This window comes from Tamandua tetradactyla, chromosome 8 (genome assembly GCF_023851605.1).
Source record: "Tamandua tetradactyla isolate mTamTet1 chromosome 8, mTamTet1.pri, whole genome shotgun sequence".
Lineage (NCBI taxonomy): Eukaryota > Metazoa > Chordata > Mammalia > Pilosa > Myrmecophagidae > Tamandua > Tamandua tetradactyla.
In genome coordinates this window covers 81,520,670-81,547,315 of record NC_135334.1, presented here as the reverse complement: position 1 = coordinate 81,547,315, position 26,646 = coordinate 81,520,670, and the positions used below count along the sequence as shown (strand labels likewise).

General features: G+C 43.4%; 1 protein-coding gene and 1 non-coding gene across 9 annotated transcripts in view; one reads left to right on the top strand and one right to left on the bottom strand.

The window, feature by feature from the left end:
- PPFIBP2 (PPFIB scaffold protein 2) overlaps positions 1 to 26,646 on the bottom strand; it is a 180,101-nt gene that overhangs the window by 27,531 nt on the left and 125,924 nt on the right. For all 8 annotated transcript variants that reach the window (XM_077113862.1, XM_077113867.1, XM_077113860.1 and 5 more), the window contains 9 exons: positions 17,470 to 17,562; positions 12,081 to 12,189; positions 9,607 to 9,668; positions 8,560 to 8,635; positions 7,370 to 7,473; positions 4,847 to 4,914; positions 3,219 to 3,276; positions 2,193 to 2,234; positions 908 to 1,046 (listed from right to left, as the gene is read on the bottom strand). In XM_077113862.1, the coding sequence (XP_076969977.1) occupies positions 908 to 1,046; positions 2,193 to 2,234; positions 3,219 to 3,276; positions 4,847 to 4,914; positions 7,370 to 7,473; positions 8,560 to 8,635; positions 9,607 to 9,668; positions 12,081 to 12,189; positions 17,470 to 17,562 (751 nt within the window). The remainder of the gene's footprint in view (positions 1 to 907; positions 1,047 to 2,192; positions 2,235 to 3,218; positions 3,277 to 4,846; positions 4,915 to 7,369; positions 7,474 to 8,559; positions 8,636 to 9,606; positions 9,669 to 12,080; positions 12,190 to 17,469; positions 17,563 to 26,646) is intronic.
- LOC143645364 (U6 spliceosomal RNA) lies at positions 19,546 to 19,647 on the top strand. The gene has a single exon (XR_013157084.1). It is a non-coding gene; the product is annotated as a U6 spliceosomal RNA (small nuclear RNA).

Sequence of the window (26,646 nt, the reverse complement as noted above, 5' to 3'; positions counted from 1 at the left end):
GGCTGACTACACCGGGCCCTAGAGCTCTTGTGCAGGTGCCAGGGCTCACTCAACTCAGCCAGGAATGATCTGAAGCTGTTGCTGCGAGTCTACAGTCTGAGTGTCACGAGGACACGTCTGTTCAAGGGTTTATCTGGAGGCTCCTGCAGCCAAGGACAGAATTGTCTTTCATGATGCCAACACATGGGCTGTCTAGGGCAACAGCTAGCACCATGGAGTCAGGAGTGGGGAAAGTTATGCCTGGACAAGAATATTCCCTCCTGAGATCCCGTGAATCTACTGCTGCTGCTGCTGGGGAATGATGGTTCGTTATGGATGAAAAACATCAATGATCTCCATGATTTCAGATCCTAACCATCAAAAGGATACCTAAGGGCACCCTTGCCCACTGGTCACTGGCTTCATTTCTCTAAGAAGAATCCCTGCTCTTACTTGGAAGAGCACATATCATGATACTAGTAATAGGGAGGCTACAGAGAAGAAGGCAGAGACAGCAGAGAAAAGATCAGGATGTCAGAGGAAGGAAGAGTGAGGGTCAGAAAGGGTGGAAGGAGGTGTCCAGGGTTGGGGAGCGGGGTGGGGATGCTGGGAAAGAGGACACGAAGGAGCTTGAGAGAGGAGGAATAGAAGAAAAGGAAAAAATGGGGATGGAGTAATTGCAGCTAGAAAGAAGTATGGTGAGTATATCCTCTGGTTTTCTGGGGGTCTGAAGTGTTTTCCTAAGGAAACAGCTAGACAGCCACTGCCTTAGAAGTGGGACCACTGTAAGGTACAATCTGTCCCAGCTACCCACCCTACCATTCTCCAATTTTGGGCTGAGGTAGTAAGCACAGGGATGTTGTATAATAACTGGATGTTCCAAGGACACTGCTCCTGAGGCCATCAGCCCAGGGGCCTGGACACTCACTCAGCCTCAGCAGGCTGTTCCCTGCGGTGTCAGGCTGGGAGGTAGCGGGAGTGGATTTGGCAGCTTCTCCATTGGGCGTGGCTCCTGAAAGCTTCCCAGGTAATGTAGGATATTTGTGCTCCACCAGGAAAGGGCTGTCCTATTAGAAGGAGACAGAGATGCTAGATTAGTCCTCCATCTCGGACTCGAATATAACTAGATAATCCTAACAGGAAACTCCCTGTTTCTCCTTCAAGAGGCATTTTTCACTTAGACCAAACCACAGGCCCCTCCAAAGATCATTTCGATTGGTCCAGGAAGGAGACCCAGAGTCAAGCCCAAATCCAGGCTGCCTGCAACTGCCTCTAAGCAGGAAGTGGTGGCCTCTTGCAAATGGGGCCTTTGCTATTTGGCCTAGGTGCAAAGGCTCAATAAATTACCAGTTGTGAATTACCTTTAGAACCAGAATTCTAATTCAAGCTGTATATTATTTTATCATATATATATTATAATAATTCTGCAAGGTATTACTAAACCCATTTTAGCAGATGAAGAGAATAAGGCCAGAAGAGAGTGGTTAAATAATTCACCCCAGGTCACCCATCTATAGTGGGGTTGCCATGATCTATATCTTCTCCCTGGCAGGAAAGGAGACTAAGTTTGGTCTAGCACTGAGATACAGGCAGAAGCCAGCAGCATGCAATCACAGAGATGTGGAGGCAAAAGACACTGAAAAGGAATGTGCTGTTGGCCTCACAATATATTTCCCATATGATGTTTTAAATGGTTATCAACTATGGTCGAGACCATGCTAATTTTGCTGATCTTCAGTGCATTATGGACTCAACATTTGTGCACCAATCTGGAAATTTAAACATCTTGCCCAACAATAGAATCTTTATGACTTACTCATAAAGGGGGACTGAGTATACTCCTGTGTTTTTTTAACCATGACATGGCACAGAAAGGATGAGAGCTGTCACACTGTTCTAAGTGTGTGCTGATTGAAAGCATAACATCCTCCCCCCACTGATTATATCTAGAGTGTTATGTTAAAGATTAATTTCTCTGAGCCTATAAAATGAAAGTGATAATAATGATCACTTCCAGATAATGGAAGTGAAAGCACATTATGCAGTTGGGTGCATACAAAAAGAAAACAGAAGGAAGTATTGTCTTTCCTCTCAACTTCTTTTTCCTTACTGTTAATAAATTTTGAAGTCACAAATGCTGTAACTTGCTAAATGAGAATACTTGAGAAAACAGTGCAACCACAACACATGATAGGAAAATGCAGTTTGTGTACCTTGGGTTCTACCACAGGGGAGAGCTGGTTCCCATCGATGCACTATTCAAGTAGCAAGGATTTCAATTATGTGGAGAAAAAGTAAGAGACCTGTGTCAGTTTGAAAACAACAGAAATGGAGAACTACCTGCCTGCTTAAATCTGAAAGGCACATCCTCTCCCCTCTCCATCTTCATGTCATGTAATCACCATCCATGGCAGAAAAAACAGGTCACTGTTCAACCCCACAGACTGACGTCCTGGGCAGCTGCCATCAGTCTGACCAGGAGGGAGAAGTACATGACCATGCATGCAAAGCCACTGAATGGGCTGCGTGGCTCCTGCCAACAACAGCATCCTGCTCTCCACCAGAGAGGCTGGTACTTTTCTGAAGACCAAGGAATCTTCTGCAGTGTGGGGTCACTAAAAGCTTCTATCAAGACAGGCTCCCTCAGTCTCCAGCGATTAACTCAACTGCCTGGGGCCTTTCTCTCTGACACAGGGGTCACCCACATGATCGAGGGCTACCCTCATATAACAGACCACAAGTTCTCCTCATCTCTTCCTAGACTCTTTCAATAGCCTCCTTTCCATCTCAAATGTTTTATACCCTCCTCCTGGAATCATTTCCTCTACCCACATACTCCCTCATTCAAAAACCCTGCAGTGCACCCAACTGCCCTTGGAATACAGGATCAGTATTATCCTCTAACTTGATCCCACTCGTGGCTCCACCCCTACCTGCTCCCACTCCCCACCATTTTCCCAAATCTGTCTGTACCCAATGTACTGTAACCAAACCTTCCCTCCTCTCAACATCTTCTGCTCACCAGCTCCAAGCAGCATTTCCTGACTTGTCCTGTCTCTAGGATGCCCTACACCATACTTATTTTCATTTTCTCAGAGTGATCATCTAAGTCCTGCCTTCCCAGCAACTCAATAAAAACCTCAATGAGGTAGGGACTACGAGCTAACTTTCATATTCCAGCACTGTGATGCCACAAAGAAATCAGGTGGTAATCTTTACAGATCGACTGATCAACTTACTTTTTCCATAGATTCACTTCTCAAGTCTTCTAGACTACAGGAGAGTTTTTTCTGAGTTCTGGAAAAGTACAAAAGCAAGTGAAACAAGAAATTGTTACTGGAAAAGGAGGTATGTGGTATCATTCATGCATTTCAAATGCTTAATTGGTACAGTGTCTTGGGAGGGCCAAGGGCAGGAAAAGTCTCCCTCTAGTAATAACTTTGGGGGACAGCCTGGTTTGCCAATGTGAAGTATCAGGGTGTCATCTAAATCCAAATTAAAGGTTCTGGGTACTCTTCAAAAAGCTAGAATACATTCAATTGTATGAACTGCATCAATGGGAGGTGATGTACATACTCATATGAGAACATCAATGTCTGCAGAAGCAAACAAAGAGGAAAGACATGATGCCTGTCTGTGAGTCTCCAGAACAGCAGGGGGAAGTCAATGTACTCTCAGAGTGGAGAGGAGCACATCAGGCCATCATAACTCATAGCATCACCTGTGACTCTCCAGCCTTCTGTGCTGTACAGCATTCTCAGAGGAATTTTTCTTTCCTTGGGGACTATTTCACAGAAAACACCAGCTGGACAGAGAAGAGACAACTACCAGTGGTCATAAGGGTTACCTTGTGCCAAGCCTCCTTGGCATCATTCTTCCTCAGTTTAAATGAATACATCATCATTTATTTACTGATAGTCTCTTTTGAGTCTGGTCAGTGTGAGTTCCTCAGTGTTGATTTCCTGAGAGAACTCGTAAACAAAATATCTTATTTTCCAAAACTAAGGACTGGTCAATCACTCTGACTTTGCTGTTTTCTCTGGGGTTAAAGGATCAGGGGTACAATAGCTTTCTATAAGCCCCAGATGTGGAATCTGAGAGCATAAGCAGAGGTGTGCAGCCCCAATTACATGAGTCCTGGAGACTAAGCACCATTCTGGGGAAACTTTCTCATGCTTGTGGCTGTCCTTCCCAAACACCATGGCTGAAAGAGAACTTGTCCTTGGTGGTGAAGTCTACACATCTCCCATCCATGGCTCCCGAAATGGAAATGTGTTCTAAAGAGCTGAATAGGAAAGTAGAAAGAGAACTTTAAAAGTTCTCTTTTAAGTAGGAAAAGTTCCTTTTAAGGGAACAAGACGTGGCAGCCAAGTGACCCCACAGGTCAGTCCATCATAAGCCTACTCTTACTGGAAGCTTCTTCAAAGCAACTGCACCAATTTTACTGTGAAGGGAAATGATGCTCCCTGGAGAGCATGTTTATCAAAGGGCTAAATGCACTCCGAGACCATGAAGTTCATTCAAGTGGGACTGATAGAAATGATAGATGCACATCACAGGATGCTGTCTCAGTCCCAAAGAATCACTCAAGGACACAGATGAGTCATAGCCTATCTTTTCTCTAAAGCTCCAAATCTTTGCTCAATAACAATGGCTCGCAGCCTGTGAGTAGGAAAGCCCAAAACCAGGAGGGGAAGTCCTGATTCATAGCTTGGGCCCCCTTGTGGCCAGTGCTGCCGGCCAATGGAATGGCAGGTATACACAGGACATGGTGGCCATGATCGCCTTGCATGGCTGGTCACCATCTCATGAGTCCCAAGAGGGTCTGAGAGCACAGTAGCTCTGGAGAAATGTTCAGGCCTCCTACCTGGTTTCCAGTGATTTCTGTGGGAGTGGAGGTGGACCCACTGAAGGAGAGCTACATCTTGGAGGCATCTGCACCGGAAAGAGAAGTCATTGTACAGGAGAGTTACCACTGGAGGCATGCAGAAACCACCATCCTTTCCCCTTCTTTGAACTGCTCCTTCTGGGGAATTACATTTCCTATTCCCCAGTAACAGCCAGGGTGGATATATCAATCAAGGGTCCCTTCCCTAGCTCTTTTAAGATGCCAAGGGGTAGGCATATTGATGAAGCTGGGCCAATTTGTCTCTTCCTTCTGGTCCCCAAGTCTTAGCCAAAATATACATCCCAGCAATAGAATACTGACAAAAGAGTCCTGAGACCTGGATCTCTGAGTTTTTTGCTGCTCCTGCCCTTTCTGAGCTTTGTCTTCAGCTTCTGCTTTCACTGAGAGTCACTGCATCCCCTTTCAAAATACACTCTCTTTTGCCTTGGATTAACAAAAGTCAAATTCTGTTGCTTGCAATAAGAGAACCCTAGTTGATTTAGTGTCTCAACAAACATCAGCAACACCTACTGCCTGCCAGACCCTGTGCTAGAGATGGAGCAAGCAATGCCCCTATCAAGGAGCTTATAAGTAAATCAGAATAAAAGAACAATGTAATATATCCTAATGACACCTGTGCTTATAAATGGGAATATGGGAATAGAGGGGAGGGAGGGGCTCCTTCTTCCTGGTGGAAAGGTTAGAAGCTCCAAAGGAGAGAAAATTTGAGCTGAGTCTTGAAAAATAGGAATGGCTCACCAAGAAGGCAAGAAACAAAAGAACATCACAGATGGAGTCAACCACATGAGCTAATGGTGATGAGAAAGCATCCAGTTCTACATGTCCATATTGAACTGTCTACAAAAATCACCAATTTCTTTAGGGCCTGCTATCTTTTTTTGTTTACTACAGGAAGAACACTGGAAACTGGTATAATCATTAAAAACCTGGGCTTTATGGTCAAATAGAATAGGATTCAAGCCTGGGGTCTGCCATCTGCTTGCCATGTGACCTGGGGCAAATTACACTGAGTCTCCTCTAAAAATTAGGATCCCATTGGGATGTGCAGCATAAATAAAAACTTGGCTGGTCTTTGTCCCCAGTTCCTGATGAGGTAACCTCCATATCTTTGGAAATTGGAGATGAAGTTCAACCATGTGGGTTGAAGATCAAGTTCAACTATGTAGACACTGATTCCAGCAGTCATGTCTATGTCATGAGACCCTTAGCAACTGAGCAAATGATGGAGTGAGCTTCCATCACTGAGAAGATACATCACTGTGCTGGGACAGTGACAAGTTCCAACTCCATGTGGAGAGGACAGGAAGTTTACATTTCAGACCCTCTCAGATCTCCCATGTGTCTCTTCTTTTGTTGTCTTCTTATTTATATACTTTCACTATAAAGCACTTTCAATGAGTTCTGTTAGTTGTTCTAGTGATTTATCTGACTCAAGAGGGCAGCAGGAGTTCCTAAATTTGTAGCCAGTTGGTCAGAAGTGTAGGTGGTTAGTGCCCCCAAACTTGCAACTGGTACGTAAAGGGTTGTCTTGTAGAGGATGTTCTTATCCTGTGGAGTCTGGCCTAACTCTGGAATTGAATTGAATTGAACTGAGTTACTGCACTCTTTGCAGCTGGTCACAGAGGCTAATGAGGTTTTTGTAGCTCACGCTGGGTATCATAAGGAATAAATGAGAAGAGCCATGCAGAGTACGTGGAGAAAATATCAGCTACTGTACTGCTATTACCAGCAATCTGGAGGGCTTATCTGACTCGGTAACTATGGTCACTGTGTGACACTTCTGATCCAGTGGGTCAGAAATTAAAAGGCTTGGACTGCACCATGAAGGCCCTTTCTAATTTGACCATTCTGGAGTTTCAAGAATCTTTTAGGCTTTGGGTTGAAGTCCCTCCTCCACCCGAGGTCTGTACCCATCACTTTGTTTCCTTATTTGAATCTAGCCTAAGTTCACGAAGATTTTAAACACATAAATAAGTGTGGTACTTGGGAAAGGAAGAAAAGGGAAATTGGTGTGCTAGATACAGGGGCAGGAGGAGATGTCCACAAAGCAGGGATGCATCACTTCACAAGTTGCAGTTAACCCTTTAAATGAGCAAGACTTATTCATTTAATAAATATTTGTTAAATTCTACTGGGTATCAAGCATTATTGCACACCCTGCGAAAACAATGGTAAATACAACAAACAGCACCTTTGGTCTCTGCTTACATTCCAGAGAAGGAAGACAAAAATAAATAAGGAACCCAAATAAAAGGGAAATTCCTACCCTCCAGTCCCAGCATCCACCATGCTACCTTGGCCTCTTGCTCACCTCTGTATTCTCCCAAGGGTTTCTAGGGACACTCTGTTGATTTCATTTTTCCGCCTTGCAAGATGTGTACTTGACATGTACCTGACATATACCTGATTAGCAACTTCCCCAAGCTAAGAGCATGCTCTGAGGGCCTGCTGAAACTCATGTCATAGATGGAAACACAGTACCTCTGGTTTAAATAATTCTTCGGTGCCTTTATTTGCAGGGTTCCACTTTCTCAAACTTCCTTCCAGTTCTTCTTCATTGATTGCAAGAGTTCTTTCTGAAGGCCCTGGAAGCATCAATGCAGAAGGGATGATCACTTTGTGTGATTTGTTCAGAAGCCTATAATTGTCCCCAAAATCCTTACATTGTTTCTTCTTCATTAAAAAAGCCTAATACAGTAGATAAAGGGACATAAAGAGTGTGATTCAGAAAATTATTCAGGGCATCTGAGCAGGGGCCCTCATGAGGTATTGTATCAAGTCCAGAGCTTATCTGCAGGAACAGAGGGAAGGCACCCCCTGCCTCTAGCATTTTCATTCCTTGGCCATAGGCAATCAGGCCCTGAGAGTGACTTGAGCCAGTGCTGCCTCTGCCAAGCTCCCAAAGGATTGGAGAAAACAGGGCTGCAACATGTGTGCATAGGCTGGTAGAGGCTCTGGGCAATGACTAGTCACCCATGACCCATCCTGAGCCTGGCGTCATTCCCAAGAAAAGACAGGAGGTCAGCCAGAATCAACATTCCTGAACACTCTGAAATCAGCCGTCTCTGGTGGAACACTGCTTCTTCAGTATCTGTGATGGGAGACCTGGTCAGAGAACAAGGAAGGCAGCCTGCCTGTATGAAGGAAGCCATGCCTATAAGAAAACCACACTGTCTGCATGCTGCATTACACCAAACAGCAAATATGAAACATAAAGAGCTCTCCCTGTGACCTCCTGAGGCAACAGAGACATCCAGCAACTCAAAGCTGGCTCTCAAAGTACCCTCTGAGTATGCCGGAGGAACTTATAGATTCTCTAGGAGGTAGACAAGCTCTAACCCAATACAGGGCACTGTATTGCTTTTCCATCCAGGTTTGACTACTCATTGCCTCTATGGGGCATCCTGGGAGATGCACAAGAGACCCTCCAGGGCGGAGATTCCAAAGAGCTAATGATTGCAGCTTTATTTCCTTGGTGGTCTGGAAGTTCCTGCCAGCTCTGATTTGACTGCCATTTGATAACATTTCTGGAAATCAACAGCCTCCAATTTCCTACCAAGGCAGTCTAAACAACCCCATTCTCCAGTTGGGGATCTTCTCCAAATGGAGTATTTCACACAGCAGAAGAAATGCCTTTTGGAGAAAATTGTAGGATGCCCATTTGCTCTTACCTTGAGTTGCCATCACAATCTCTTGCACCTTCCGATACTGGTTTAACAGCCCAGTAAGCTCCTCTATCCGACGATCCTGCCACAGTGCAAGAGCAGATATAGATGTTACCACCACCAGCACTTGAGACAATTTCATTTAGGGACTAAGGTTATGTTCTGGGGCACACTGAGAATAAACTCCATGTAGAACCTATGGAGCACGTCAATGGGAAAAATAGTGCCCAGGTCACTTCCCAAAGACTCTGGGTTGTCAATGCTTTGCCTGATATACAGCTATAGGCACTTATGCCTCTACACAAAATCCAATCTCCACCCAAAGACTTACCCTCCTTGACATGACCTTTCTGGGGCTTGAACATTTCCAGAAACATAAAATTCACTGTCTCCCTACCTTCCTGAGGTAACCATTGAGATCTATCTCCTATTCCAAGTACTGTCCTCTGGAGCTACACATACAAAAAGACTAAAATAAGTTTGTCATATTTTTTCCTAAATCCTCACCTGCTTCTTAGGACTTTGAGATTCCTTATACAACTGAGGAAATTTCCAGAAAACATTTCTTTCAAGTCAAAGGCTTAGTAATAGGGAGGCCACATCGATTCTGGAGTTAGACAAACTTGGGTTTGAACCCTAGCTCTGATATCTATTACTTACCTGACTTTGAAGCAAAGTTAAATACTTTGAGTCTCAGATTCCTCATCTCAGGGGAGTTTGGCTGGGACTGCTCCTGAGGTTTGCTAGGAGTCTAAGCAGTAGCTATGATATTGGCAGTGTTTTGTTGTTGTTTTTTTTTTCCCATACCAGCATGGTTAAGAAGGATGTTAGTCTGCCTTTGAGAAATTTCATTTAGGCAGAAATTCTCAGGTCTCAAAACCAGTAACAGGTGGCTGAGGTTCAGCCTCTAGGAAGCAGAAGCCATTCTGACACCTCCCTGAGTTAAAACTCTGATGGACATGGCCCTGTCCAGAATACCAGAGACCAGTGAGTACCAAACAGAGCCAGGGTTGTCAGCTGGAAAAGGATACGGCCACCCAATGTCCGTCTCACCTTATCTTCATTGGCAACAAGCAAAGTTTCCATCCCCATTTTCAGACGTTGAATTTCTTGGTCTGAAAGAATTTAAGAATAGAAATTTTTTTTTTATATAAATGCAAACAGCTACTTGATGACTTTCCATATGAACAAATTACACATGGGCTCCTCTATTTCTTTTAAGAGCCCAGGATGGAATTTGGCGTAGAGTCAGTTTCATTAAACATTTGTTGAACTACTAAATGAATAAGCTTAGTAGTTTACTGTCTTTTTTGCAGATGTTTGTAGGCAAAGCTGAATACTATTTACTCAAAAGAAGCAAAAAGAACCAAATATCTTTCACAACCAACATCTCATAGGAATGAAAACATCCTTATCCTTTACAAGTCAAGTAGGCATGTACCTGGGCTGCTAAATGGTTTTAGAGAAAATCATACAGTCCCCTGGATTGTAGCAGAGAGGAATTTAAAATAAGAAAAAAAAAATCTACAACTGAATGAAGACTAGAAAAGAATGACTGTGTGAATGAGTCAGGTATTGGCTTAATTTAAAATAGTATAGTTAGAATTGACTAGCAAATGTTTCAATGCATCTATAAAAATATTAAATCCTATGGTTAAGGGAGAACAATTGTTTCATTGTAATCCTACAGAATTTCCTAATGAGCCAAGGGATATGTGTTGATCCTTCATGGTCTTCTCTCATTCTGGACACAATACTGGCCTCTCTTGATGGTCTGGAGAGCTGGGCCAAAGGCCAATACTTGAGAAAGTTGGAGGTCATCCCGCCAGATACTTAGAAATCTAAGAATATGACACAAAATTAGTTCCTTGTAGACAAGGACCTACACCCATCCCCAAACTGGGTAATTGCAAAGGGAACAGGATGTCTATATAAATAGAGAGGATAGGGAACAGGAATATAGGCACCCCATTTCCTTCTGGAATGCTCACTCACTTCCAACAAGAACAGGGCCAGTGAGTCTGAGGACTTTACTCAAAGAATTGTGGGATTAATTTTCAGTCAAAAGAAGGGCACCTGCTCATTGTCTTAGGTTCCAGGCAGCAAGGATAAGCTCTGCAGCCTGGTTTGTGGGACAAGCTCCAGATAAGGACTTAAAAACCTCAATCTTTGGGCAGGACTCAAAATGAGCAGCAAATGAACAGAAGACCAGTTCTAGGAGGCATGTGAAATTTGAGTGGCACAGGGCGTGGAAGGCTTGTGGGCAAGAACAGGGGGTTGGGGGGAAGCTGCCCAGCTTACAATTCATGTTACAGGGAGCTCTCTGTCCAAGTCTGGCATCATGGGTTGTTCAGAGTATCTTAGGGGACCCAACCTCCCCATACTAGGCCTCAACAGGTGGTTGACACACTCAATTGTCGGGAAGACACTGAGAAATTCTGGGAAACGGATGAGCATGTTGGCCACTAATTCCCTTCTCCAGCCTAAGCTGTTGTTTCATGGCTCCGTGGTGACCCCACCCCAGCCAGGATACAAACTAAGTAATGTTCAGAATGAAAGGAGACTTGGTATTGGCGCTAATCCACAGGACTATATGGTTTCCTCCAGCATCATGCAGCCACCTGGGTAGTAAATGGAGATGTTGGAAGGTTCACGACAATTATGGCAAATAGCCGTAAATATAAAATATTAGTTAATAGGAGTATTTAAGGATTTATCCTCTCTTTTTAATCAGCAAGACTTGGACTCCTCAAGAACTATTCACCATCCTTTCAATTATTCAACAGAGGAATACTGCGCTGAGCTCTGTAGATGTGATCTTGAGCAAGACAGATAGTCTCTGCCCCAGAGGGGGGACAACAGTCTATACAGAAGAGAGCTCTCAAAATACAACACTGGTAAGTTGTGGTAAGTGCTATGAAGGGACAAAAAAAAATGCCAAATTTTAGAATAACAGGATTGGGGCCACCTGAGGTAGAGTGTACAGAAAAGAGTTTTCTAAGAGGTATAACAATTAAGCTGAAATCTAAAGGATAAGAAAAAACCTCCTCAGGGTCTTGTATAAGTGTCCAGCAGGTATCTACATATATATATGGAATGCTAAACAAGCTACCAAAGCCTCGCCTTTGGTGATTACACAGAAACAAGTCCTATCAATCAAGTGAAAGAAGAGGTATTTCCTACATTCTCAGTAAAAGCTCCAGTAGTGCTGCACAGAGCTTCAATTCACACTGTACATATATATGAGAAAAGTCTTCAGAGCTGAGTTTCCTGGGCCTGCCCAGGGGAGGGTTTCATGGCAATGATTTCACCAGAGCCATACCTTTTAGGTACATATACACACACACACATACACACGCACAGAGACACATGCACCCACTCACTCAGACATGCTCATGCATATACATGCATGTGCATGCACCTTAGCACGCCTACTCACACACACTTATTCCTATGTGTGCATGCTCACTTATGAAAGACTGTGAGGGGGCCAAAGGCCACAGCATCTATCACAGGCAAGCCAGTACCTCTCTCTGTGTGGTCACTGTGGGCTGTGGTCCGGGAGAGTTGGCTGTGCAGACGCTCAATTTCTGCATCCTTCAGGGCCACCTGCTCCTGCAGCTGGGCTACCTCAGCCTGGAAGAGCAATAGAGAATCCCTAGCAAGTCAGAGGGACTACTAAACTATGACAATGGGCCTCAAGTCAGAGTTCAGAGCCCATGGGATCCTAGGACATGTTAGAAAGTGAGGAGCAAAGGTGCTGATGGAGACCTGCCAAATCAACTCACTTTTCCTGGCCCTTCCAACCCTGCCCACAGCTCTAGCTGTTGATCTGTTCTTTCCTCTGCATCCCTCCTACCCAAACATGTTCATTCTCTATCCTGCCCTCTGGGATCTAGACACACTTTAGGACAAAGGAGCTGGAATTGAGTGCAGTGGAAGGGCTACTCTTGGTCCCAAAGTGGACATTCTTTTCCTGGGTGTGGTCTTCCTTCTCTCAAGATATTCAAGCAACAGCATGCATGTACACAGCCCTAACAAGTACACGCATCATTCCTCTTTCTACTCCATACAGAAATACAGTGGAAATCAAACTACTACTGATGGATAAAGAGAGAGCAAAGAGCTCTCTTCTTCAACACTCTCCCATCTTTGTATATAGCCACAGCCACTGCCTCTGCCCAACATCCAGGCAGGTGTGTACACTCTCACACATCTTCAAACACACAGCACTTAGATGTGCTTAATATTCATACTTCTGCATACATGCACCCACTCAGGCATGTGAGGACAGCCGTGCAAGCACATACACATTCACATGTGCACACACAAGGGCAACTGCATCAGGTGGTTCCCATGTCTCTACTAAGTATAGCAGCTTAAGTTTCACACACAACAGAACATATGGGTGTACAGTGCCTTTACACCCTCATTAGAAGACCAGAACTGTGTAGGTTCCATCCCAAGAGACACTTTGGCTTTGGAGTCAGATAGGCATGGATTCTCTCACCTTCTTAGTTGGGCAAGTGAGTTAACCTGAGTCTCAGCTCACATATAAAATGGGAAAAATAATGCTTACTCATGGGGTTGCAATGAGGATTAAATAAGATAGCAGTTATGAACATTTTAGCCTGATACTTGGCATGTAGCAAATGCACAAAAATGTTCCTACTATTGCTTTTCTCCTCTTATTTCTTCCCTATGGATAACCAGCCCAGTCCTCTGAGCAGTAAACCAAACTAAGAAAGGGGTTGACATCTGACTTCTGAGCAGTCAATGGTAACACACAGTGAAGGCTTCTATCCTGAGCATGTCCTTCCCACTCTGTGGTCCAGTGATGTCCTGATTTTCAATTCTCAAGGCTATGGTGTAGGCTGTCCTTCCCCGCAGAAATCCGCATTACTCTTTGACCAACCCTAAGTAACCAGAAGTGCACAAGTCTTGCTGGTGGCTCCTCTGTCAAACAGGGACCTGTGTTCCATTTCAGGACACAATGACCGAGCACCCACCTGGTGTTGGCCCCTGTGCTTGATGCCTTATTACATCAAACCTCATTCGATCCTCACAAGAAACCAAGGCAGGAAACCATATCACTGAATGCTACTGGGGAGAAAACAGCAGTAGTTCAAGTTTCCATATCAGTCACAGAGCTACTAAGTGGTCAGGCCAAGATGTGTACCCCGACCAGCCTGCTCCAATTCCAGGGCTCCAGCCACCCCAGGTGTCTCTTCTGAGTTAATAGGAAAGATGAGGACCACTCTTATGAAGTTTGGGTTCCAACTCAAAGCTTTTCTCTCAGCAAATACTCCCTAACAGCCCCCAAAATGGGATACAGACTGCCATATAAAGGAAAAGAAGGTAGGAGGAGTAAGGTCTCCTTAGCCTAAAGTCCAACTAGTAACATCGCTCCCCTGCTCTGGTTTTACTCACTCATAGAAGCCAGAAAGCCAAGTCCACCTGTGCCAAACAGACTAGCAGTTTCCTGAGACTTATAGACACAGAGCAGCTTGTCACGGCTCACTGGGGCCCAGGTGCCCATTGGGCTTACAATTAATGGTGACAGTGACATCTGAGCACCTGAGTCCTGGGACTCTCAACCCAATGCCTCTCACTTCTACAAAAGCCAGACTATTCTTGGAAGATATTCCCCTAACCTTTCTTGAACCTCTCCACGTCTTTCTTCTACTTTCTATGTAGAGCAGGTATTTGTTAGGAATCTGGATGTTGCTTGTCTGTGGGCCCCATGTCAAACTTAAGTGAGTGATCTGGGCCAATGGAGACAGAGCACAGCACCTGGCAGCACAATGCCTCTTCCCTCTCAGTCCTGCTTCTGGGTGAGGTCATTTATTTAGAATCTACAGAGCCAAGTGCCTAGCTCCAACCTGCCTTGTGCCAGTTTCCAAGGAACATGCCAGAACCTATGAGTGCTTGCTATCCTTACCACAGCAGCTGTCCCAGAGCTGGGATATGAGGGCAAGATGTGCTGCTGTCTCTGCTGCCATAGCCACCAAGCTAACGGTTATGTGGCAGGAGGTCTGAGACAAAGCCACACAGCCCGATAGCCAGGCAGACATAAGTGTTCTGGCTCTCTGCAAGTGCTGGGCCTCATTAAACCCAGGACCAAGTCCTACCACTGCTGAATTGGAAGATGAATCACCTAAACAGAGAAGACTTCAGCAGAAAACTGAAGACCTTCCAAAATTCAATGTGGGTTTTAACTGTAGGAAATCCAAACGATAAGAGATGAGTACATGAGTTGTGGAGCAATACAGACCCAAGTCTGAGCCTCACCTTGACTACTCTGAGCCTCACTTTTCTTACCAGTAAATTAAGGATAGGAAGATTTGCCTCATTGGGTTATTTTATGGACTAAATGAGAAAACCTGTGCAAAGGGCTTGGTATATTCTGGCACATAGAAGGTGCTCAACCACTGGTAGTTATCAAACAATCCTTAGCATCTCAAAGGTCTACATGCCAAGGCAAAGAACTTAAATAATTGAAAAAGAAAAAAGTGATTTGATTTTATAGCAGAGGGTAGTAGGCATAACTTCAAAGATTTCACCAAGACAGGACTTGCTTGAGTGGAGCACTGCAGTAGAAGGTTCTGAGCTATTTTGAGAAAAACAGTCATCCAAAAAAAGAGTGACTGTGAAGCAAGGTATAAACAAGGCTATACTCATAAAAACAGACCAGTGGGCAATGGATCTGGATAGCCTAGGGATGCTACCAACTGGTTGTAAGATCTTGGAAGTCATTAAACCTCTCTGTGCCTCAGTTTCTTCATCTGTTAAATGGGAATATATTACCCATCCCCTAGGGCTGTTATAAAGGGCAAATTAGTTAATGTTTATAAAGCACTTAAATCATTATATGATAATGCTGAATATCACTTCTCAGTTGGAAAGGAAAAGGTGCTCAATTAAATTATATTAAAATAATACCTGGATATTTGTGGTTAAAATCAGTTTATAACAGTTTATAACCTCTTGTTATACTTATACTTATATAAATTTCAGATGGACTAAAGAATTAAATGTAAGATCTATGTGATGATGTTAAGAATTACTGAGTGCATATGTAGAATGGTATGATTTCTAAATGTTGTGTTAATTTCTTTTTTTTTCTTTCCGTTAATAAAAAAAAAAGAATTAAATGTAAGTATCAAAACAAAACAAAAAAAAGCTAAAGGAAAATTCAAGTCAACATTAATGTGAATTCATTTAGAAAAGGACTTCAAAATATCAAAATATCATAAGACATACTCAAAGGCAAATAAACTAGAAAGATAGTCACAAGAACTATAACAAAATTTAATGTCCTTGATATTTAATAAAATGCAAAATAGATAATCAACACCAAAACCAAAATAGAAAACTGAGCAAAGAATATGAATAGATAATTCACAGAAGAAATATATGGCCAATTAACACAGAGATAAAGGTTCATCCTAACCACTAGTTTGAAAAAAAAAAAAAAGGGAATTACAATGATATGGTGACTCTAGAACATCAACTAGTTTCATCCCTCATCCCATATTATTGACGGCCTCTTCCAACATGAAAAAGTTAGAATGGGCATAGTTCAAATACCCCTAAAGATTGGGAGAAAGATCAAAGGTGATGAGGGAGTTACACATAAAAGGTAGGGTTTAACAAATGAGCATAATTGCTGAATCATTATATTGATATTTCTTTTAGTCTCCAGTATCTTAGAGCAACTAGAAGTTAAAACCTAAAATTGTGGAATTGTAACCCGTATCAAATTCTGAAATCTGTTTTACAACTAACTGTTGCAATGTGTTTTGAAATTTATTGCTTTTTTGTACATGTTATTTTTCACACACAAACAAAAAGTCAATTGTGATGATAAAAAAACATTTATTCCTTCTAGCCTCCAATGTTCTGGAGCAGCTAGAAGGAAAAATCTGAGATGATGGTATGGTAGCCCATGACAAATTCTGGGATATCTTGTAACTACTTGTTGAACAGTGCTTTAAAAACTATTGCTTTATCCTTTCTTTGATTTGTATATATATTATACAATGAAAATGTTTAAAAAAAATTAGTTATAATACTTGAAAACTATGGTGGGGTCTTAGAAGTAGCCTAAGTATTTCACTCCCAGGGATGTGAAGCAAATTATTTTACATTTATACAATAGTAGAAGAAACATAGTAACTTGTTCATGGTATTTTCTTTTAATAGCATGGAAAATCATAATACAATTTTAAATGAAAGAAAACATGTATGTAAATTGCCAACACCAGAAATTTAGAGGGAGAAAGAGTTGCCTAAAAAGAGAGAGAGGGGGGCGCTGCAACGGTGGCTCAGCGGCAAGAATTCTCACCTGCTAAGCTGGAGACCCAGATTCAATTTCCAGGCAGGGAGTGGCCCATGCCAAAAAAAAAGGAAGAGAGGGAAATAACAACAGTGGTAGCTCCTGGGTTGGTAAGAGAAATTTTTAAAATTCTTTACATTTTTATGGTTTGAAAGTTCTCTAAGGAGTATGTATTGTTTTCATAATAATTAAAAAATAAATTATGGAAGGACTACAAATTAGATGTGAAGAGTCACATAGGACTTTGAAATGTTAGTAAGATGTAAAAATTAAAATGTCTACAGGGGCCATTGGGTACACACTGGTGAGTGGGCATGTAGAGACTCCAATGAAACGGCAGCCCCTACCCCTACTGTCACTCCCACCCCCAGGTGGAAGCAGGAATACAGCCCCAGGGTTGATAAGAGCTTCCTGCTCTGTTTTATTTTTGTGGTGGTGGTTGTTTTGGCAGGGTAAATCTGCACTTTTCAAGCTTAGTCTACTGAAAAGCCCAAGTCTGAGCACAGGCCTGCCCTCCCTCCCTCCCTCCCTACAGGACTTAAAGGATCTCTTTAAGAAACATCAGAAATGCCTTTTACCTTTGTGGCCTTCAACTTCCACTCATACTGATTCCGTTCATTTTCCAACTCTTCGACTTTGATTTTGAGGTGCCTGAGTTCCTGCAGTAGCTCCTAGAGGGACGGGGAGAAAGACAAAGTTCTGATGATTAAAGGACAGGCTCTGGTCTGCAAACCTGGCTAAGCTCATGCACAGAGAACACCAGGGGCGGGAACAACCATTACAAGCTCTACACTGTGGTTTTAAACTTTAAACATGATCCTCACGTCAGTGTGGCCTCTTAGAAGGCATCTCGTAGGCCAAGAGGTTCCAGACTTAAGAAAGAAAAGTGTCCTCTTATTTTTAGAAACTGCTCTATCTGCCTCTTTCTGTGACTTTTGCATGCTCCGCGGGGCATGTGTGTCCTGCACTTGTGTGTAGGAGGCCAGGCCAATAAGGCTTGGGAGCAGAAGGAACAGAAATGCTGAAATAGGGCAGCTTCTTCTCTTGGGATGTAAAGTAGCAGAAAGCAGAGTAACTGAGAGCATCTCTCTGGTCTGGGGGTGGGGAATCCAAAGGAGGGGGTGGTGATCCTGGGAGCTTCACTGAGGAGGTGACAGTTGAATAGGATAGAAATAAAACACTAAGGCAACAAATGCTAAGTGCCAAATGTAGCGATGAGCATGGATGTTCCTGTTTGGAGCAGGGGATTGATTTGAAGAAAGAAAGGGAAGGAAAGAGTATCCAGGGGGAGGAAGCGTCAGGAGGCAGAAAGGGAAATAAGCTGTTGGGCTAAAACAGATGATGGCTGTAGACAAATAGGGGGAGATGAGGCTGGAAAGATAAGGTGGGATCCTGTTGTGGAAGCTTCTGGATGAGAAAATGAGTTCTCATACCTTATTTTGAACAGTAGGAAGCCATTGAAGGTTGCTGAATGGAGCAGTGATATTTAAACAACTTGCCCATGTTCCTGTAGCGAGGCCCTGCTTTTTAAACTATCCATTCAATAATCAGACTGCTGATAATTGGTCCTACTAACTAGTTTCTATCAGAAAAATTGGCATAAAGGCACTTATTTCCAAACATTTCCTGAACACCAAGTTCCTACTTAGCATCTGCATGTGGCTACAGCATAGGCATCTCTCAGTTGTCAGGTCCAAAATGGAACTTTTAATCCCCTCCCTTAGTCACCCCTGTCTCACTACATGGCATCTCTACCTAACCGCTTGTGCAGAAACCAGGATCCATCCTCGGCTTCGACTTCTCTCTCTTCCCTTACAGGTGCAATCCACTCCCAATCCTTGTTGATTCTATGTCCAAGAAAACAACTTAAAGCTCTCATGTCTCTCCATCTCTATCACCACCACCCTGGTCTAGCAACTACTGTTGGTCTGGACAGTCTCTTCATTGGCAGCACCTCTATCTTCATGCCCCTCATGACACCACAGCTTCCAGAGGAACAGTATATTTAAAACGAAACTTGATCATGTCACCTCCCTGCTTCTCAAAGCTCATAAAGCCCCCAACCAAGGCAGTCTGGCCTGGCTGCCTCCCTGCTGGCCTCCTGAATCACTTTTCCCCTAGGCTTTCTCTTCCTGTCCCCATGATGGACACATCTTAGTTCTTTCTGACGTGGGCCTTCACACGGGCCATTTGCTCTGCCTGGAACCATCCGCTGGATTAAGCCGTCCTTCAGGCCTCCTTGAGCAGGATTGTCTCCATGCTAGGTCAGGCCACCCTGCTGGACTCTGCATGTCTCCTATATAATTTGCAATTAAACGTTTACTTGTACAACTGCTAATGGCTAGTTCTCTTCTTACACTGTGAACTCCATGAGGAGTTTTGTTAACACTAAGTCTGTTTTGCACATTTATCCAGCAAAATATGCAAAATAATCTGATTATCCAGCAGTGCCTGGCATGCAATAGTTATGTATTATTTGTTGAATGAACACATGAAACTCAAACTATTATTTAACTGTCCTAGACCTCTTTGCATTCTAAGACAAGCCACCAGGAAGTTATAAGGCTTCCATTTGAATTTTGAAGGGTAATTTATTAAGATTTCCTTATAGCTGAGTAGAGATTGTTGACGTCCTCTTAAAATAATGTATTCCAGTGCTCACTTTGGCAGCACATACACTAAAGTTGGAACAATAGAGATTAGCATGGCCCCTGCACAAGGATGACACACAAATTCGTGAAGCGTTCCATATATAAAATATATATATATATAAAATTTTAAAAATAATGTTTTCCAGGCTAAAATTATTGTGTCCATGATCTGTATCATCAAGGTCTCGGTCACCTATTTTGACATGCATCAAATTCTGTTCAGGTTTGTATCATAATTAAGCAACTCAGATGTACTCAGGGGGCACCAGCCCCGGGGATGGCAGAACTGGAGGTATGTGGGTGGCTGTTGAAGGTCTGGCATTATGAAGATACAGACCATTATGTTGTCCAAGCTTCTGGACCCCCTCCTCTTTGTATGCTGTCTGCTCCTAAGCATACTCTACAAACACTGGTACACTGGTACTTAGAAGTCTTTCTGTAGTAACCCACTCAGCAGAGGACATGCTCCAACACCCTCTTCAGGCTTTTCTATTCAATCAACATTCACATCTTGACTTTCATTTTTACCCCTTACCCTTCTGGAGGAGGACTCCTACCTCACCTGGCCCCTCCCCCCAATGTCTAGGTCTGGATAGAGATTTTCAACTTGTTCCTTGATTAACTATGGATCCTGGTAACTTTCTACAAAGCTGTAGCATCCCCCTCTGCAATGTTCGTGGCTACTGTGACCTCAGCCTTTTCCTTGGGCTTCCAAGTCCTTCAACAATGGGCCTTGGAGGCTCAGGCTCACCCCAGCTCTGCTGCCATTGTCAGGCCTCGGCAGCATCACAGAGGACAAGGACATACCAGTGCAAGGGCCATGAACAGAATCCTGGTCAGATACATCCCATGTGGCCCAGCTACTGTTGAAACCACTCTGATATATTTATGTGCAGGAGTTTTTCCTATAAATGCAGATGGCAACTTAATTGTTCACAGCAAATGGGAAATTGTGTTCTACTTTCTCACTTCAGGTAAACCTTTAAAAAAATAAATGAAAGGATTCTTTGATGATATTATCTTCTTTTTTCCAAGGAAAAAGAGCTACATGAGATGATGTTTCATTTACTCTCCCAGCCCAGTAGAAGGGATCAGTATCAGATACCCAAGGAAGAGAATCCTGAAGTTCCCTTTTGCACAAATGATTCTTCACTCAGAGCCTCTGACATACCTTGTGCCCAGCCCTAAGGGCAAGGAGGGGGACCCCGGCCTGAGGGTCTGCCTTACCTGCTCTGGCCCAGTTCATGAGGGATAGAGAGCTCCCCTCACTTCCAGAGAGGAGTGAGTGAGTCCAAACTCTACTAAGAGGCAACAACAGAGCCCATACTCTGCTGTGGCTGGGAGAAACCCCAGTCCCTCCACCAGATAAATGCCCCCTCCCAGCCCCCACATGCATGCTCTGATATACTTAAGTGTGGTTCCTACAGGTGACCCCTCCCAACAGGCACAGTCCTGGCTGCGGGGCTGGGGCTTAGCCACCCCGTCGCTGGCCGCCACCTCCTCGGGGTGGTCCCTACTGAGCAACAGGCGCTCTTGAATCTGCCTGTGGATGTCCAGCTGCAGCCTACACATCTGCTCCTGCAGCTCACTGATCACATTCAGAACCGACTGTAGAAAGGAAGAGAAAGGAAGAAAAAAGCAGGCAGGGTCAGACAGCTCTCAGTCATAGAATCCCCTCAAGGAGCAACACAGAAGGAAGGACGTGCAGAGGTGGGCAGCAAGTGGCAACCAGCAATCACCATCCAGGACCATCAACTTTCCTCACAAGAACCAAAAGACAGGGCATTTTTCCTGGGCTTGCCCCATTCATAGGCCTGTGGCAGACTGTCTTGTATTTGAACAAACCCCAACAGTGGGTAATGTCCTCGCACCATCCTTGCATGCCAATACTTAAGGAACAGAGCCCAGAAGAAATCCTTCATTGAAGCAGAAACAATGGTGGAGTTAGGTACACAAGCAAGGACAAACACACACATATCCCCTTTATGTATGTGTCCATGCAATACATGCTAATGCCCCACTCCCAAACATGGCAAACTCCCAAACATGGCAACACCTCATGCACAGGTGACATACACAGCACACATGTATACAAGCTGATATGTCCCCAACCCCAATCTTTCCCTCATACCTTATTTCTGCACTCTCCGCTCTAGACCTGACTCCTTTGTAGTCTCTAGAATTTTTTGACCTTTTATGATAACTTAAACAAAATCCAAAGTTTGGAATGCACACCTACCCATTTCTGAGCCACTTTTAGGCAGCAGTTCTTCTGGGCTTTCCCTTATCCACATTTAGTGTCACTCTGCTGAGACCTTAGGACCTGAAACCTATGGAGCTCACAGGTGAGAAGCAAAAGACACAAGCAAACAACCACCACAACAGGACTGCAGGTGCTACAACTAGGAAAAGCACAGGGTTCTCAAGTAGTACAGAGTGTGGGTGAACAGAAGGACCAACTAAGAAAAAGAAAGGACTGGAGGTCACAAAGGATGAATGAGTCTAAGTGATGATCTGGACCATTTGACTGGGTGTGGGATTAAGGGAGGTGCTACTCATGGTGGGAAGAAACCCAAGAGGTTGGGGAGAACTATAAGAGGCCTATGGGGCACAGATAGGAATCCAGAGAGATAGGTAGAAACAGACAGAGTCCAAGACTCTAAAGTGGAAGCGTAGAAGTCAATTAAACCATTTAGCTCCTCCCTGATCCTCTTTTAGTGATACTCTAAGCACCAGCATCTGATTCTGAGAGGTGTGCCCACTGGCACTGTGGGGACTGCCCAGATGTACTAGAGATAGGCTGTTCAACCCTCAGTGGTGACAGTGTTGTAAGAAGAGAAACTCCTACCCCATATATTGGTGTCTTCTAAATCCCCTTTTCCTGTACAAAGGAAAAGGAGGGTCGGGTGGCAGCTTCAGTTGAAAGGACACTGGACTGAGCTCCTTTTTAGCCACCTGCTCTCCTCTCCAGTGATGCCATTAGGATGGGGGGAGCTGCAGTACAGCCATCACTGTTATAAGCCAGTCTCTGGCCTCTATGTCACTCTCCCCTTGAGCTAGATCACCTGATTTAGCCCATTGGAAGCCCCAGCTTTTCTTCTTCCGGGACCATCTATGTCCAGTGAAGCATTTCCCTACTGAGACAAGAGGATTAGATTTAAAAAACAAGGTGATGGATAGAAAGGGCCTGAGTAATGCTTCAGACCTTCACCCAGCTCTATGAGCACTTGTCCTCTGAACTTGGATGGACTCTGTCCACCCATCCTTTCTTGGGCTGGGACCATGCCACTCTTCTGAGTTATCACATGCAGCCCCAGGCTCTGACTTGGCCTTTGCAGCTTAATTCAAGTGCCTGATGAAGGCAGAGGATTCCTGCCTCCTTGGTACTGGCCACTGTGAGTTATGGCATAGCACTGTCTCTGCCGTCCATGGACTTCACCATCACTGAGAGATGTTAAATGGGAATAAGACTAAGTTCAGTTTGTTTATGTTCTTTCTTTTAAGAAGCCTCAAAATTGAGTCTATGAAACCTTGTGTCTGATGTTCCTTTTATCCAGGGTATGTAGAGATGAATGAAAAAATAGGGCTAAAAATAATGGGAGTGGGATAAAGGGTAAAAAATTGGGTAGATTGATATACTAGTGGTCAGTGAAAGGAAGGGGCAAGGGGTATAAGATGTATGAGTTTCTTCTTTTTCTATTTCTTTTTCTGGAGTGATACAAACATTCTAAAAATGATCATGGTGATGAATACACAACTATGTGTTGATGTTGTGACCCACTGATTGAAAACTATGGATGGACTGGATTATGTGAAGATTTCTCAATAAAAATATATATATTAAAAAATAGATGAGTCTATGAAGACTGAGAATCTGGAGCTAGAAGAAAGAGAGACAGGACAGCCTGTAATCAGCAGCCCTAGGCAGAAGGATTAACTAGGTACAGAGTGAAAGGGAACTGGGGATCCAGATAGGTTTCTGAGTGAGATACAGGAAGTTGACGGAGCTCCTGCCCAATGGCCTTGATCTTCTTTGAAAAGGAGGAGAGAGTGTTTTCTGCTAAGAGAAGACAGCAGTAAGGAAAAAGGGGGTAAAGATTTAGAATAGTCACTGTGAGGCATGAGAAGAGAGGCCAGCTAGGAGTGAATAAAACATTACCAAGGAGAAGGGAGGATGAGGCCCCAATTAGTAAAAAAGTAAACTTGCCTCTAATCCTCTAACGAAGAACCCTGGAGCACAGGGAAAGGTGTTAGGTTTATCAAGGATGGAGTCAAAAGATATTCATTAAATTAAGGCTCAACATTCAGGTGCCCAAAGAGAGAGAGCCACCCTATCACTGGTGCCTGAACTGTGAGGGAGTGCTTCAGACCCATCCAGACCTTGGCTTAATTACTGATTCTGTCATTTTCTTCCTGTGTGACCCTGTGCAAATTACACAACTTTTCCAACCTAGTTTTCTCATTTGTACGGTAAGGGTATCACTACCTCATATGGCTGTTGAGAGGACTGAGTGAAGCGAGACTTATATAAAGTACCTGGCATGGTACCTTCAATAATTGTGAATTCACTTCCTCATATTGCTTTGCTTTTTGACAGAGTTTGATTCATAAGAAGTAAAAAGGAGAAACTGATAAAGCAATAGAAAACACCTAAATACAGCTGGGATACCGTTAAAGCCAATGAGGTATCCACATTGATGACTGAACTCCAGCTGCCCCGCACCCACACCCCTGGCATGGTCACATCACTTGCCCACACTTCTCTAGAATCCTTAGTCTCTCCTAGTCTACCTGCCTGTCTTCCAACCTGTTCACCTCCCTTACCTTCAAGGATCATCACTGCCATCTCCTTTTTCTTGTTCTCACCATCATTAAACTTCTCAAATGAAGTTCTAGACATGCTGTCCCTGTTTTCCATCATCTCATTCCCTCCCCTCACCCTCCAGCTTCTGCCGCCACTGTGATATGGGCACCGCTCTTCACCTGTGACTCTCGCTGGCCAAATCCATGGGCTTGTTCCCAGTCCTCAAGAGACTTGTCTCCCTCTTAAAGTGCTTTCTTAGGGATTGAATCATGTCCCCCACAGAAGGAAAGAAAAACACACAAAAAAACACATTCAGTTACCAACTCTTGGTCCTGCGGGCGTGAACTGAATTATAAATAGGACCTTTGATGACTTTGTTAAGGTGTGCCCACACTGAATGAAGGTGGGCCTTGATCCAATATGAGAGAAGTCCTTATTAGCAAAGGAAATTGGCCGTGGAAGGAGAAGCCACTAGGAGCAGCCAGAAGCTGGAAGTCAATGGAGCAGAGAAGTGGAAGCTAGAAGTGAAAGACTCCATCACTGCCACATGATGAACCCTCAAGATTGCTGACCAGCCAGAAGATACTGACTCCAGGAAGAAACAAGACTTCTAGCCTCTGAAACCAGGAGCCAATACATTGCTGTTGTCAAGCCAACTCATTAAATGGTATTTATTTAGCAGCTGAGAAACTAATATATGCTTTATTCTTTACCTTGAGCAATTTTGGACTATTTAGGATCTTTATTACTCTTCATTACTTTTTTTTGCCAACCTAACTATCACTCAAGTCTGTTCAGTTTTTATAAATCTTGATGTGAACCAGTCTACTCCATTGTTCTTTGGCTTCCTATCATCACAATTTCAAGGACTTCTATATCAAATCCAAACTGGACTAAAATTGTTAAACAGGCAGGAAGGCTAAAGGCAGATTTCTGTGACCTACTACAAAAAAAAAAAACTTATAGACAACTTTTCGCTACCCTTTATCATTATTCAGGTACCAATACACCTATTTTATCATTCATCCAATATTCTTTCCCCTTATCCAAAAGACAAATCTAAGCAACATTTTTGTAATACCTCACTGAAGTAGGGATTTACCAGGTTTACCAGTCAAACAAATAAGGTCAATCTGATATGACTCACTCTTGGTGGAGATCTACACTTTGTCTTCTAGCTTCTCACAACCCATGATACGGTTTGACACCAAACTTAAGAGACTAAATTTTATGGAACCCAACTAACTTTCTCCCCACATTTGAAAATCAGGAAGAAAGTGGTTCATTTCCAATTTCTAGCAAATCACTTGATTTTTCTGTTCCTTAAAATTCACTACCAGCAGCAGTTTCGGGACTGCTGTCCGAACTGTTTTGCACCTGTTAGAAATCAGTGGGATCAAGTCCATTCTTCCTTTGATCTTCTTACTGAGAACTTAACTAAAAGTCTTTCAATCGTCCTCAGCTTTGACCTTTTGTTTGGGGCTTGCCTTTCTTAATTCTGATCATGCAGTACACTTTTATTTCTCTTTATAACATGTCCTCTCCATCTTTTGTATAAAGCCATTTTGGGAAAACTGTTTCTCTCAAGGTACCTCTAAGGGTTTCCTTTTTATTGGTATCATTTATGAAGGACATGGTCAGAATCATATTTTAAAGCAGTTCAATCTTCTCAAGTCAGAATATTATTAAGTAGTTCGATCTTTTCAAGTCATCTGCTCTTCCAGAGCTTTATTTCTAAACTTCCCAAATTATGATTTACTAAAGTCTAAGGTACATGTATCTCTATGCCTAATTATTCCCTTCTTTATTTTCACGAGCTCTGAAATAAATGATCACTTCCTCTCAAGGTACCCAATCACTTTTACTTCATAAGATGGTTTCTCCTTTTGCTTCAATATTAGAGTTAGAGTAGCAGTTTACCCAGTTTCTTTCTCTACCCTCTGGATAGAAACTATGAACCAATGAGATTGGGCGGGGACTAGGAAGGGGGAAGACTGCCAAATATTTAGTGTTTAATTGAAGGAGATTTTTAGGAGCCATCCAAATAGTTACTGCTCCCCTCCATTACTGCGCCTTATTTCTGCATTAGTTTTGGGATCTGGGTCAGGAATGCATCAGTTGTTCTCCCCCTGCTCAGTGTGTCTATGTTTTATGCTCCAACACTTCTAGGCCACTCTCTTTTGATTATCCTCAATCACGCTTTGCTTTTGATTTCCAGTATGTGCTCACCATCACACTTAGGATTTCAACTCCAGTTCATAAGTCTTCAACTCCATGGCTAGACCATTTCCTCTCTTACA